The sequence below is a fragment of the Lynx rufus genome, unplaced genomic scaffold (assembly GCF_022079265.1).
Source record: "Lynx rufus isolate CCGP_SWC_20201006 ecotype Redwood Valley unplaced genomic scaffold, mLynRuf1.p SCAF_37, whole genome shotgun sequence".
In the NCBI taxonomy this organism is placed as follows: Eukaryota; Metazoa; Chordata; class Mammalia; order Carnivora; family Felidae; genus Lynx; species Lynx rufus.
Window position 1 is genome coordinate 3,473,936 of NW_025814853.1, and position 14,342 is coordinate 3,488,277.

Below are 14,342 nucleotides of genomic sequence, written 5' to 3' on the forward strand. Positions count from 1 at the left end.
ATACAGGTGTGCTGTTTCAAAGGGACACATGCACCCCAGTGTTTATAGCAGCACTATCAAAATAGCCAAAGTATGGAAGGAGCCCAAATGTCCATCGATGGATGAATGGATAAAGAAGATGTATATACATACAATGGAGTATTACTCGGCAATCAAAAAGAATGAAATCTTGCCATTTGCAGCTGTGTGGATGGAACTGGAGAGTATTATGCTAAGTGAAATTAGAGAAAGACAAAAATCATATGACTTCACTCATAGGACTTTAAGAGACAAAACAGACGAACATAAGGGAAGGGAAACAACAAGAATATAAAAACAGGGAGGGGGACAAAACAGAAGAGACTCACAAATATGGAGAATAAACTGAGGGTTATGGGAGGGGTTGTGGGAGGGGGGATGGGATAAATGAGTCAGGGGCACTAAGGAATCTACTCCTGAAATCATTGTTGCACTATATGCTAACTAATTTGGATGTAAATTAAAAAAATAATAAAATAAAAAAACCAAAATATTCAGTCAGAACAGTATTAAAAACCATATACAGGTACATGCACAGTTGATTTCTTGAACTAACCTCAGAGTCTGTGTTTAAAAAGTAAAACGGTGTTGGGCTAAACGCTAAAAGCTGTGTTTTTAAGGGGCATTGCTATATTTGTCCTACTCTGTTTTGTGAAGTTTGGTTGAACGTCAATAAAGCAGGGAACATTTTCAGCCACTAACGTGTGAGTACAGGAGCTAACCTGTCTCAGGGTGAGGCGGCCCAAGACCCTCGGTCAGGTTCCCCAGCCGCAGCTAATGTGGCCCCTCAGAGGCCCCTGTGTGGGAGGCCCGCTTCCTGTGACACTGCATGCTGCACTTAGTTCATTCTGCTCAGGGTTACATAGACATAGAACCTTCTGGGGCTCCCGAGGTGCATGGTCTTGACGAGCCGTAGCTCTGTGGCAAGTAAGTGCAGGAGCTGAGTGGTGTGCGCTGGGCCCTGTGTAGCTCGACTCCCAGCTAGAGCTGCTGGGGTCCCAGCGAGTCACCTGAAGCCAAGCATGGACGAGTGTGAGCACACGTCTTGTTCCACAAGGCTCCCTCAGGTAACTGCGTGGCACCCCACCCTGCCGAGTGGCTGCCGCTGTAGTTGGCAGGGGAGCTGGAAGGAAGGGTGGCTAACACACATGAACCGGAAGCTGCTTCCACGGTCATCCGGAATACTGTGCCTCCGTCGCAGAATGAGCCTGAAGGCAGGCCTGCAGTGAAGCCTGTCAGCTCTTAGTGGCCTTGGTCGCGTCAAGAAGAGCTTGGTTGGAAGTGGGCTCAGCCCGCCCCGAGTGGGGCCAGCGCGTCCACGGACGGGCAGGCAGGGCCCGGTGCTGTGTAAATACGTGGTCACTTAGCAGTCCCCGGGTCATGGCTGGCCTATGGCGGCTGCCTCTCTGCACTCGCTCCTCTCTCCTCGGTGATCATTTAAAAGTTATAATGTAGGACAAATAGATTGTAGGACGTTTAAGAATTCAGTGTAAAATATTAATATTGAAGTATGAACTTTTGGCAGTATTGACTGGACCCAGAGTCAGGAAGTTATAAGTCTGCCTTTTTCTTGTGTCAGATGTTGGAGGAAAGCAGAAGTTCTTGGTGATTCTCTTCCTCGAAGGCGTGCCATCTTACGGATTATGAAGCAGCAGCTCTTATTAAATGTAAATGTAGTACTAAAATTTCCACTGATTCTCAGAATATTTGTGGGATAATATACCACACATGTTTTTGTTGAGAACCGTGGTTAATGTAATTTTTAGTTATTGAAAGATCACACTAACATGTCTCAATCGGTTTAACGATTTCTACGATTTTATTAACAAAACCCATTATGTTGACGTAGAATTAATTAATTAATGTTCCTACTAAATCAGGTGACTTCTCCTTAGTTGTAAGCCCAGTTATTATTTAAAACTCATTTTGGCGATAGTTTGTGGTGAAGAGAGTTTAGAGGAGAGAGGGAGTGAGCTCTGGTGATAGGATTTTGCTGAAGTGACTTTCAGCTTCACCTGTGAAAGGACCTCAGACACTGAAATCTTCAGATGCTTAATTGCTTTTCAGAATTTTAATTTTAAACCAACTTGAGACTTAGAGGAGAGTTCCCAGAAGAGTAGGAACGGCTCCCATAGGCCCTGCACCACCTCCCCCCATGTTAACCCCGCTTGCGCCCACACAGGAAAATGAGTGTCATGCCGTTTCTCATCTGCAGCCAGTGCGTGGTGCTGGCGTCATGGCTGGGCCCACCCCAGACTCAGTGTGCGAGATGCTGGTTGGTCTCCTGGTTGAGGTGCGGTCTGTCAAGCTACTGGGATCGTCTTCCTTCATGTGTGATGCATGTTGTCGGGGCTCCTGGAGATGGCGTCCTACCCCGTTTCTCCCCGCTGTGGCCACCAGTGTCTGCGCCTGTCTGTGGGTCTTGCCTGTGGCAGGTGCACAGTGACTCTCGTAAAGAAAGGCATCCCCTGTCCCCTTTTTACCCACCATGTCATTTATCCTCAGGCCTATGGTTGACACTTGTCGAAGGGGCCGCTCACATGGCTCCACCTTTGGCCGTTGGAAGTGGTTCCATGTTGGCTGCTGTGTCCTTTAAGTAGGACTCAGACTTTTCTCATTTTTTGGAATACTTTCTTGCTTTCTAGCATTACAGTCTGGGCAAACTTTTGTTCCCTTGCCCCAGCCCTGGAATCAGCTGTGTCCTGGAGGTTGTGTTTAGATCCAAGACCTGGACTCTGCTCACACTCCCTGATACATGAGCACCAACCAAGTGTGCCTCCGCCCGGAGTCCCCTCCGTCTGTCCCTGTGGACCCTGCAAAGCCAGGCCATCACCCTGCCGTCCTAGCTTTCTCCTGTGCCCTTTCGCTTCCTCCTCCTGGCTCTCCTCGGCCGTGTGTTTTCTCGTCTGCGTGTGGTGGCTCCAGAGTCTCCCACAGCCTGTGAGAAGAAGAAGTACGTCTCCTCACCTGCCCTGTCAAGGGTCATACAGCTGGCCTGTATGATGCAGGCGCATTCCCTTGGCTATTGGGGTCCCCCACTTCCTGATGGTTTCTTTTACATTTGGTGGCTTTTGACAGATTTAGAGTTGGGTACCACAACTATAGTCCCAAACAGTAGTTCTGTTTTTCCCAGGTCCCCCACTCTGCCCTCCGCACTCAGCCATCCGACCCCTGGCCACCACCAGACTGGGCTTTGGGCCTTTTAATATTGCCATTTCTAGAACGTGTTCTGTCTAGACACATACGCCATGTGGACTTTCTGCTTAGCAAAATGACGTAGCTTCATGAGTTGATGCCTCATTCATTCTTACTATGCGGGAGGATTTCATAGTTTGGGTGTGGAGGCAACTAGTCTGACTCGGGTCTCATTGGGCTTGGAAGCAAGGTGTCTTGGGGCGGGTTCCCTCTGGGGGTTCTGGGGGAGAATCCATTCCTCTCCCGGCTTCCAGAGGCTGCCGTGTTCCTTGGCTCGTGGCCCTTCCTCTCCCTTCACTGTTGGTAGCTTTGGGCCACGTCCTTCTCGGGCTCTCTGCCTCCCGCTTCCATCCCCGAGGGCTTTGAGACTGCATGGGTCTGTCAGCGTGGCCTCCCTCGCTAGCTGCTGTGACTGCACCTGCAGCCGTAAATGCCCCCTGCCGGCCAGCGTCACATGCTTACAGGTGCCGGGGCCAGTGCCTGGACATCTGTGCAAGGGGGCGTTAATCTGCTGTCATGCAGTATTGACAGACGTGGTGTAGCTGGAGGGGCTGGCTGGATTCAGGGGGTGGCTGTTCAGGCTGGGCTTGCTGGACGATGCGGATGTGCCGATGAAGGAGGAGGATTGAGGTACAGCAGTAGGAGCGGGGTAGGGGCAGACAGGTGGTGTGGCATTGAGGAGGCCTCCGTGTGTCCGAAATACCCCTTTTTAAAGGCGTTTTCTCCAGACTGACGTGAGATGGGAATTCTCGAGTCACCCTTAGAAACGGCACTGTTTCCAGTCCTGCCCCAGATCCTTTGTTTTCTGTTACTAAAGCCACACAAAGTCAGACAGGTGCTTTCTGCCTCATCAGGAACAGTTGAGTGTGGTGGCCTGAGGAAGAGGGGTTTAAATGGAGTCTGTCCAAGTGTGGTTGGGGGTGGCAGGGCCATCTGGAGGATGCTGAGTGCTCCCAATAGCTGTTCTTGGCACTAGGTCACGTTTCTGACGAGGGGCAGGGCCCCTAGGCTCCCCTGGCTGCCCGTGCACGTCCCCATGGCACGTGCTCGCCGTCCATCGTGGGGAGCTCTGGTCGGGTGCTCCAGGCGCTCCTGGTTCTCATCCTCTGGGTACCCCCGGAGCGGGCCGAGCGCATTCCGCCCCTGGGCCCCTGTGCATGGCAGCTCCTCTCCGTGGGAGTTTGCTGGCACTCGGATGTGTGCCCCTCATGTGGCTCTCAGGGACCCGGGGTCAGTCACCTGTGGTGCTGGGAACTCGCTGCACGTGGCACACACTGAGCAAATGAAAGAGGCTCCTGAGTCCTGCCACAGGGTCTGTGTCCTCTCGCAGACTTCCTTCTTTTTTTTTTTTTTTTTCGCAGACTTCCTTCTAATTAGTCCTCTTCACTCTTTTTCACAGCGCTCTGGTGATTGCCACGGTGTTTGACCGAAACATCAACTGCAGGAGAGCAGCCTCTGTGAGTGGTCTCGTCTCGTTCCTTGTCCCAGTGGCGTGGGCGGGCTCTGCTATGCAGGCCGAGTGCTCCTGGACGCTGCCTGAGCGTGGTGTCCGGGAAGCCAGGCGGTGGAGAGCAGTTGGCATTTCCTCCCGGTTTCGGGAGGCCTTTATCCTGGGAAGGGGGGCCGGGATTAAATGGCCACTCCCAGCCATGTCGACCCTCGTTGGGTGGATGGGATGGTGCCTGACGACCGGACACGGCTCAGGACGGCCTGTGCTCTGGAGAAGGAGGAGAAGGTGGGCTCTGTGGCTGTGACCTGGGTTTGATGGCAGAGCAGGTGGCTTTGAGCCTCACCAGGAGCTCCTTCAAGCGGGGGTCAGCTCAGCTTCGCATGGTCACGCTGGGCCTGGGGCCTCGCTGGCCATGCCTGGCGGCCCCAGCAGGGCTTCATGGGTTTGGATGCTGGGCCCGGGCCCCCCAGAGCCACCTCACCTTTGGGTGGGTTTTGTGTGCAGGAACTTTGGGCAGGCTACACGGTTGCTTCTGAAGGGCACTGACCAGGAGCCTCTGCACAGACATCTCGTGCTCCCCCCGACAGCCGGGCTGTGGCCTTGAGCTCTGCTTTGGGGGTTTCCATGGATGCTAGTAGAGGTGATGACTGCCAGGCCTGGTCCCGGGAACTCTCGCTGGCAGTGTCAGTGGCTGTGTCCTGGCTTTATACAGGGGTATCTAACTGGTGGCAAGTCACTTAGGTCAGGCTCAGACATGGGCTGGTGGAGGTGCTGAGGGACCAGAAGCAGGGCCAAGAGTACCTGGTAGCTGAGGCGACAGACTTTCTGGAGATGAGAGCCTTAGCTTCAGTTACAGACCAGCAGCTGCCCAAGCTTTTAGAGGCGAAGAATGGACATAAAGGCAGTGTTTTGAGAAAGATGTGGGTGCAGATGGCTGGGTGGGGGTGAAGCCAGGAGGGCCCTGGTGCTGGCCGAGGGTTGGTCTCCGTGTGGTTGGGGTTAGAGGGAGACCTGCAGGAGGAGTGGCCGAGCTGCGAGGTGCTGGGACTTGGGAGGGTTTTCTGTGAGCCCTGGGTGTTGTCAGAAATGGGGGTTCTCCGCTGTGGGGACACGAATGTGTTTTGTGGATGGTTGGGCTGAGGGGTTGGATTGAGGGCCCCATGCTGGGGAGAGGAGAGAGCTGCCCACCTTACCCTGGGGCCCCCGTTGCATCATGGGAAGATAGGTCCTCCCGGCTCAGAAATGGGCATGCGCCAGTGGGACAGGTAGGCGAGTTGGGAGGGCCTTGCTTGGGAGCGCTCTGCCTCCAGACGCGGAGGCTGAAGCTGACTTCAGGTGTCCTGAGTGGAGTGAATGCGTGCTTTTGGGGGGTGGGTGGTAGAGAGAGGGTGGATGGAGCATCTGTGCCCTGTGGCCTGGTCCAGATGGAGGCCACACAGGCTTATGAGAACGAGGAGGATGCAGCGTCTGCTAGAAGAAACTGAGAGATCGTCACCGTGTGGCCGCTTGTCGAAATGCACGTTTGTGATTTGAACACTCACTTCAGCAAGGTTATTACACATTGATGGAAAAAGATACTGTGGAGGAGCCTCTGACTAGTGACAGAAGACACAGGTTAGCAGGCAGGTTTGTTCGATGGCAGAACACACAGGTGCGCTCAGGCCACCTTCAGCAGGCGAGGCACTGCTGTAAACTTGGGGTTTGGGAGATCAGCACCTGCTGGGCTCGCTCCCATGTGCTCTGGGGACAGGTTTTGGGATTGTTAGTGTATCACACTCAAGCTGGCATCATGCAGGCTAGAGTGGCTGGGACCCGGGGAAGTACTGGGCTTACATGGGAGAGGATGGGGGTGGGCGGTGGCATGGCATGGCCACTCGGGTGAGGTGCCCACGTGCACGGTTCCTGAGAGGGGCGGGGCCTGCTGCTTTTTTCCCACGAGAGGAAAGCCCAGGCCAGGCAGCCCTCGGCCACATCTCTCTTTCTGCTCTGCCATTCCCCAGGGCCTGCTTTCCTGGGTCCCTGACACCACATGCTGCCCCTGGGATGTGGACCCAGTTCCTGGGTCTTTTCTCGGGGTTCCTGTAGAGCCGGCAGCTCCAAGGTGGGGATGGTCCGCGGGGCCTGCACCCACAGCTGGCTCTGTGGGCGGAAGGCGTGGATGTGGTTGGACCTTCCCCTCACTCTGTGTGTGAGCTCACTTGTTGGGTCTGGGGGGCACATGCTCCCCACGGCTCTGCACACAGGATCTCGTCCTCTGTGAGGAAGAGAAAACCTTACTGTTTCCTTTCTGGTTTTGATGCCTTTTCTTTCTTTCTTTTGTCTAAGAGGCTGGTAGGAGGGGCTGCGGTTACCCTGCTGAGCAGTGGGGGCCAGAGGGGACAACCGCCTCACTCTCAGTCTTGGGGACGCGCCAGCTCTCACTGTTGAGTGCGCTGTTTGCTCTCAGGCTCTTGTGAATGCACGTCAACAGGGTGAGGAAGTCCTGCTAGTTTGTTGTGAGGTTTTGTGTTTTGTTTTGTTTTGTTTTTTTTTAAATCATGAAAGGATGTTGGATGGTGAGATGGTTGTGTGGTTTCTGTCCTTAGTTCTCTTAATGTGATGGGCCCTCTGAATTGATTTGCAGGTATTAAACCAACCTTGTATTTCTACTTCTCTTGGTATAATCCTTTTTTATTTGCTGAATCAGCGAACTGTTGAGATTTTTGAGTCGGTATTAGTAAGGGGTATTGGTCTGTAGTTCCCAGTTGTTGGGTATTTTTGTCTGGCTTTGGAATTAAGATGATCTGGCCCCATGAAAGGAGTAGGGAGCGTTTCTTCCTCTTGTGTTTTGTAGACGAAATTGGAAAAGATTGATGTCGCTCTGTTTGTTTCTACTCTCAGTGTTTGGTAGAAATCACCAGTGAACCCATCTGAGCCTGTTTGGTCTTCGGTTTCTTTGCAAGTATTTTAAGTCATTAATTCAGTTTGTTTAGCATGTCTGTTTTTCCTAGTGAAGGAACTTGTCTGTCCATCTGTCAGGTACAGCGACATAGCATTGGGGACAGCCCGTCTGCCACTTGTCATGGCACTTGTCATGCCACTGTCACTGTGCTCTCTGTCTCGTGTCACCAGGAGGACGGTTGGTGCCTGGCCCTGGCTCGCACATGCCCACCTGCTGGCAACGCGTGGTGGGTGCTCCACAGACCTGTGTCTCACGAATAGGTGAGCATGGCCCGTGGCACCGCTCCCTTTGGTTGGGTGATGCAGGCAGAGCATGGGCCTCCTTCGCATGTGGGAGCTTGGCTGGTGGGTCTCCCATGACCCCTGACAGTGCCTGCCTGCATACCCCGAAATAGGCCTGGTAGAAGAGGCAATTGGCTTCCAGCCCTTAAAACTTTGTTCCAAGAGAAAGTTCGCCAGCAAAGCTGGTCTCTTCTGTGTTCACGCAGTTCTGTTTCTTCTGTCTGAGCATCAGGAAGCCTGTGATCCCCTGAGAAGCCTTCACATTCTGCCCTGATGTTCACCCACAGGCAGTCATCCTGACACTCTTTTAGACACAGTGATGACTGTTCGTTAAATGAAAGTAGCCTTTACATTTTCTGTTTACTGTGAAGTCAAACATTTTAATGGGGAGCAGTAGTAAAATCATAGCACTGATATCTTTATAAACCTGAGGAAGAGGTGAAACAAACCAGAAATCTTTTTTTTTTTTTTTTTTTTTGGTTTTTCAAGTTAGAATTAAAATCCTTTAATGTTTATTTATTTTTGAGAGACAGAGAGAGACAGAGCATGAGTAGGGAAGGGGCAGAGAGAGAGGGAGACACTGAATTCAAAGCAGGCTCCATCCAGGCTCTGAGCTGTCAGCACAGAGCCCGTCGCGGGGCTCGAACCCATGAACTGTGAGATCATGACCTGGGCTGAAGTCAGACGCCCGACTGACTGAGCCACCAGGCGTCCCTGAATTACAATCCTTTAAAGTGAGCAGGACATTCTTTGCATTGGACAGCACCTGTGTACATCTGCCTACCTAGCAGATGCAAAGTTAGAGTGGTAGGGGTAAAAGACGCATTTGTGTGAAGCTTTTGCAACAGGGTTGATACTTGGTAACTGGGAGTAAGAGTTCTCCCACTGCAGAGCTGCTTCCTCAGGTGAAGGCGTGGCTTCCCCTTTCTGGCCTGTCTGTGCTCACGCTTCATGCTTTCTGTGCTGGGTCCCTCCTGCTCGTGGGCAATGTTTACCGAGGTTATGGGGCCTGGGCCTGTGCGCTGGCCTGAGGACAAGTTCACCCTGCCCACCCAGGGACCACAGGGCATGGGCGCATGGAAGGTTTGAGTGCTGTGTCTCTTTGGACCCTTTCTCTCTCCCCCTGTGGTTCGTGTACCATCGCTTCCCACCTGTGCTCCAGCGACATGCCTCCTGGTCAGTGATGGTGATGGTAGAAGGGCCATTGTGCCAGGCGCCATGGGGCCTTGATGCCTGTTGTTTTCAGCCTTCACGCCGGGCCCGTGAGGATCTGGGTAGGGTGGCAGAATGGAGACCAGCCTGGTTAATTAGGGCAAACACATTTGTGAATCCGTGAAACACTTACAGTCACATAGCGGTTCTGTTCAGTGTTAGTTGCTTTGCACGTTGGAAGGTGCTCAACAGCCCCCAAACACGTCAGTGTTTTGAGAGAACTTGTCCCTCTGCCAGGAAGGAGGGAGCAGTGCAGACGGACGGCCCGGTGTTTGCCCCTAGGAGGTTCAGGTGAGGAGAGAGGGGGGGCCTGGGAGCCTTGCTTCATCCATAGTTACACTGACTGTCCTGAAAGTCCACATGTAGCTAAAAGTTCTGCAGTCTTGGGTTCAACACTGTATCTGGTGTTTGGCCTCTTAAGTCCCTATGTTGTGACTCTCCAACTTTTTGCTTCCATGTCGTGTGGATGGAGTCATCCAGAGTGTGACCCCTGCAGGTCCCTCTGGGCTCCGGCTGGGCCGACAGCCCCCTCCCGCTCCTTGCTGGTCGGCCCTGGCGCCAGCAGAGCCACAGCTGTGCGAATCATTTGCATGTTGTAGGACTCTGGGTTGCATCTGGTTTTACATTGTTTGCTGTGAGCAGTGTTCAGGTTTTTGTGTGAACGTGACTTCTCTTTCTCCTGGATAAACACCAGGAGCACCACGGCAGGTTGATGGTCGTTGCATGTTTAGCCCTGTGTCCCCCAGGGGACGGGCCGTCTCACTTTCCCGCTGGCGATCTGTCGGGGATCCAGTTCTCCCACAGCCTTGCCGGACTTCGGGGTTGCCGTCCGATGGCTGGTCCCATGGCGTGTGTGGTGATGCCGCACTGTGGTTTTATGTGCCCCCTGCCCCCGTTGTTTTTGCCCCTGTGTCTCTTCTGTGGTGAAACCATCTGGGCATCTTTCAGATCGTTTCCTCATTGGCTGGTGTGTGTCTTGTTGTGTGGACTTTGTTAAGCTCCAGATGCGAGGGCTGCCCTCGTTGGCTTGTGGCTCGTGGGCCCTCCTCCAGGTGGTGGCTTCTGTCCTCCTGACCACGCAGGGCATAGACCAGGAGTTTTAAAGTTTGATGCGATTAATTTGTCACTTTTTTTCTGTATGGAATGTGTTTTTGGTGTCCAGTCTCAGAATTCATGGCCTGGCCCCGGTCCTAAAGGTGTTCTCTGTTTTTCTGTTCTGTTGCACCCTTCTGTGTGTCTGTCTGTGTCCGCGTGCTCACTCAACCCTCAGGTTCCTCACCACTCTTGTTCAAGACTGCTTTACCTGTTCCAGGGCTGTGCTTTTCCACACAAATCTTATATGATTTTTTACCTTTTTGATGAAGTCATCAGAATGGTAAATGTGTTCCTAAATTCTGCATGTTACGTAAATTGATGTTATATCTTACTTCCATTGTTTTTTTGGGTTTTTTTTTTGGTTGATTTCATTTTTATTTCTTATTTTCTTTTTTCAAAAAATTTTTTTTAATGTTTATGTATTTTTGAGAGAGAGGGAATGAATGAATGCCCACACGAGTAGGGGAGGGACAGAGAGAGGGGGACAGAGGATCTGAAGCAGATTCTGCACTGATAGCACAGAGCCTATTACAAGGCTAGAACTCACAAACTGTGAGACCATGACCTGAGCCGCAGTCGGATGCTCACCCAGGCGCCCCTCAAATATTTTCTTTAATTTACTGCAAAAGTTTCAAAATAGTACATAGCAAACATCGAGTCTCCCTCCTCGCAGTGTAAAAGCTGCAGGAGGGCCTGGAGACGACCGGTTCTGGATTTCTGGGAGACCTGCCAGAGGTGCTGGTTTGGGGCAGACTTGGGTCTCTGTGCTGCAGGCTCTCGAGTTCCTTTCTGCACACCTGCATGTGTGCCCTCCCAGGGCCAGCCTAACTTCTGTCCTCCGACCTGTCACATGCTGACGGCTGCTACCCACTTGAATCCTGCTCTGGCGGGGAACTCTGGGGAGAGCACAGTCGGGGGTACCCGCTGGGTGGTGGACAGGGAGGCACAGGCCTTGCTGTTGTCACTACTCAGACGGCCTGGCTGCCACACCTCTGCAGAGCAGGTGGAGGTACGGGAGGGGGAGCCACCAGGGATGTGAACAGGCATTTTAAAGAAAGCACGTAAAGACACTTCATTCTGTTTAAGTATTTTGACCTCTGGGCCCGCGTTCGAGGCTGGGCTCATCTGTAGCAGGGGTGGTTGGGTGGGGTGCGGAGGGGGGAGGTGAGCCATTTCTGTTCACCATTGCCAGCTTCTGTCACAGAGTTCCCAGGAGGAGGATTGTGTGTTGGGCTTTGATTTAACCGACTGATTTGACTCTGTCCTCACACCCCTATCTAGGGCCTTGAAGTAGGCATCAGTGAGAAGCTGGCATTCATGCCTAAAAGACGTTTTTCAGGATGTGTCTGATTTTATAAGCTTGAATTCCTGAATGATGGTTTAAAAAAGCACTGGGACTTAGAGACAGAATGACAAGTACCCTTGAGGCTCTGATCCGCCAACAATGAGGACTTCTACTGAAAAAAAATAAAGCCATGGGTCATTTGTGCTGTACGGCGTTTGTTTTGAGCTTCTCTCCTGATAAACGCAAACTAACTCACCTGCTCTGTTTGTTCTTCTTTTCCTTAGGCCGCTTTCCAGGAGAATGTGGGAAGACAGGTATGGTCACTTTGTGAGGTCTTAATTCCTAAAACTGCCTGTAGATTTAGCAGTAGAAACATTGGAGCTGCAAACCTGGTAGCTTCTTGTGTTGTTGGATGTGGGTAAAGAATTTACCTAAATAAGCTAATATTTAACTCTGTGATGTCTGGCCACAGACCCGCTCATGAGGTTATCCAGAGCAGAGTTGACACAAGTTTTAAATAGTAGTGTGTCTTATGGGAACCTCGAATGTGTAAGTAATTTCACACATATACAGACATCAGTGATCAGAGATCAGTGCCTATACACTGCCACCTGATTTCAGCAGTTGCCTGTGAATGTGAGAGGCATCTGGGTGGAGGAACCAGGCTTCTCAGGGACAGACATGTGATCACTGCCCATCCCGCGTGTGGTAGGAGCCAGCTTCTGGAAGCCATTGACCCTGTGGCCTCTCTCTGTGTAAACCAGCACCATTGTGCCCCCTGGTCCCGAACCTCTCGTGACTGGTCAGCCTTGGATGGGTGGTGTGGCCTTATCATTGAGTCATTCACGCTGCGTGTGCCAATGGCCACCCTGGGACGTGTGGCCGGCCTGGGGGAGAATGGGCAGGAGGTGGGTCCTGTCGCAGGAGACACTGAACTGAACTCTGGTCAAAGCCCCAGGAGGGGGTCTGGGCTGAAGGAGGAATGTATTGTAGGTGAGGGCATCAGTGGATGGTGTTGGGGGGACAGAGACAGGCATCTGGGACTTGGGGGGGGGCGGGAGTCAGCCTGCAGGGCCTGAGGGGAGCCCCATGCAGAAGGCTCTCTCAGGAGCTGGAAAGGCAGTCCTTCCTCGGGGAGGGAAGCCTCAGGGAAAACACAAGCCTTCCGAGGCTCACTGTCAGGTGTCTGAGAGGAAAGCGCCCTCACAGGTGCCCCCACGTCCATGAGGATCCTTGTTGCAGAACCGGGGGGGCCTGGGTTCTGCACCCTGGGTCCACGGTATCTGGTTTAGTCCGTGTTCTCTGGGGCCGCCAGGGGCCAGGGTGGGGGCTGACCCTTCTGCTTCCACAGGGGAGGTGACGTTTGGTTCTAGGTGGGAAGTTCTCCCTGGAATCCGCCCAGGGAGGCAGCGCGGTCTCGCTTTCGCAGCTGGTTTGTGCTTCACTCTCGAGCACCTCTGCCACCTCAGGGCCTCTCCCTTTCCTCCCCGGCTTGAAGGCGGCTGAGACCAGTGTGCTAGGGCGTCACTTAATGCACATCCACCTGGGGCCCCGGAAACTTAGAAGGAAGCGGTTCCCTAGGGAGAGCTGGCCGGCTGAGGGGTGCGCTTTGGTGTGTTGGGGCAGCAGGTAGGGAGAGCTCCAGAAGGCTCTCTGCCTGGCGAAGTGTCAGGGGTGGGTGGGAGGACCGCTGTAGTCAAGGAGCCTGCTGGAAGCTGAACTGGGGGGGCTCTGGGCACCCCAATGTCAGCACCCAGGAGAGAGTGTCTTCTCCCTGCGCCTGGCTTCCAGCCTGCCGTGGGCAGAGCCCCGGCCCAGACACAGGGTGGTCTGGAGCATGGCCGTTGCCATGTCTTTTTTTGTGGGGACACTCAGGTTGGGTGGACCGTCAGGGAGAGGAAAGGCCTTAATCATGGTATGAGTTCAGGGGATCAGCCAGGAGCCGGTACTCCAGGGAGGGGGTTCCCTCTCCCTCCCCACGTCCCCTGAGAAAGCAGCGTGCCCATAGCACAGGGGTGGGGGAGCCAAGACTTCAAAAGAAGCAGAGTCTGGTGTGGGCCCAGGGCGCCCCAGCTCTGCACGCAGCAGTGTCCTGCTGTTTGGTGGGAACGTCGGAGAAAGAGGATGTGGCCTTGCCGACATGGAAATTCCCCGAACTGGGATGAGGTTTTTAGTGATGTGTTTGTGAGAACTGCCAGAGTGTAACGCACAGACCCGAAGTGAGCAGACGGTGCTGGCAGACCTTCGGCGCAGGGTGGCCACAAACCTTCCATTTGTAAAAAACGTGGTAGCCGTAAAGCGCATTAAATGAGGTGTGCCTGGACTGTTGAAACCTGATGATTTTTGTGGTGTGCGGTTCAGAGAAGGCCTTAAACATTTTAAAGTTGAAAATGTTTGAGTTGTTTGAGAAAAAATTAAATATTTTTGAGTGGTTCACAAAGCATTAGCACAGCGCCTACCCCGAGACGGTGAGCTTTCTGCCGTCTGTCCCCGGGGTACCCTCTCTACCTAAGCATGAGTGTGTGTGAATATGACGGTTGGCCTCCTGGAAGAGCACCTCCTCACTCACGTCATTTCTGTCCCCTTCTCCCGCCTGACTCTGTAGGGCACTTTCCCTCACGGGATCGATATTTTGACTGCAGCCGACTACTTTGCTGTTGGCAACAGAGCTAACTGCTTCCTGGTTATAAGGTAAGTTATTAATGTTCATCACAAACATAATACTCCCTTTGATTTAGACGTCACAATTTTCCTTCCCCATCCTGGAAGTTTCGCTAAGAGTGATGTAATTTGTGTATGGGTTGGAAGTGCTCCCAAAACTTTTGTTTCCCTGTTGATCGGACCGGGTGCCTGGGGTGGGATTCT

At 52.9% G+C, this 14,342-nt stretch overlaps 1 protein-coding gene across 3 annotated transcripts in view; it reads left to right on the forward strand.

The window, feature by feature from the left end:
• The window catches only part of TBCD (tubulin folding cofactor D), a 159,695-nt gene that overhangs the window by 97,002 nt on the left and 48,351 nt on the right, over window positions 1–14,342 (forward strand). For 2 of the 3 annotated variants that reach the window (XM_047094079.1, XM_047094081.1), the window contains exons 15-17: window positions 4,613–4,670; window positions 11,762–11,791; window positions 14,083–14,168. In XM_047094079.1, the coding sequence (XP_046950035.1) occupies window positions 4,613–4,670; window positions 11,762–11,791; window positions 14,083–14,168 (174 nt within the window). The remainder of the gene's footprint in view (window positions 1–4,612; window positions 4,671–11,761; window positions 11,792–14,082; window positions 14,169–14,342) is intronic. The other variant, XM_047094080.1, reaches the window with a different exon arrangement.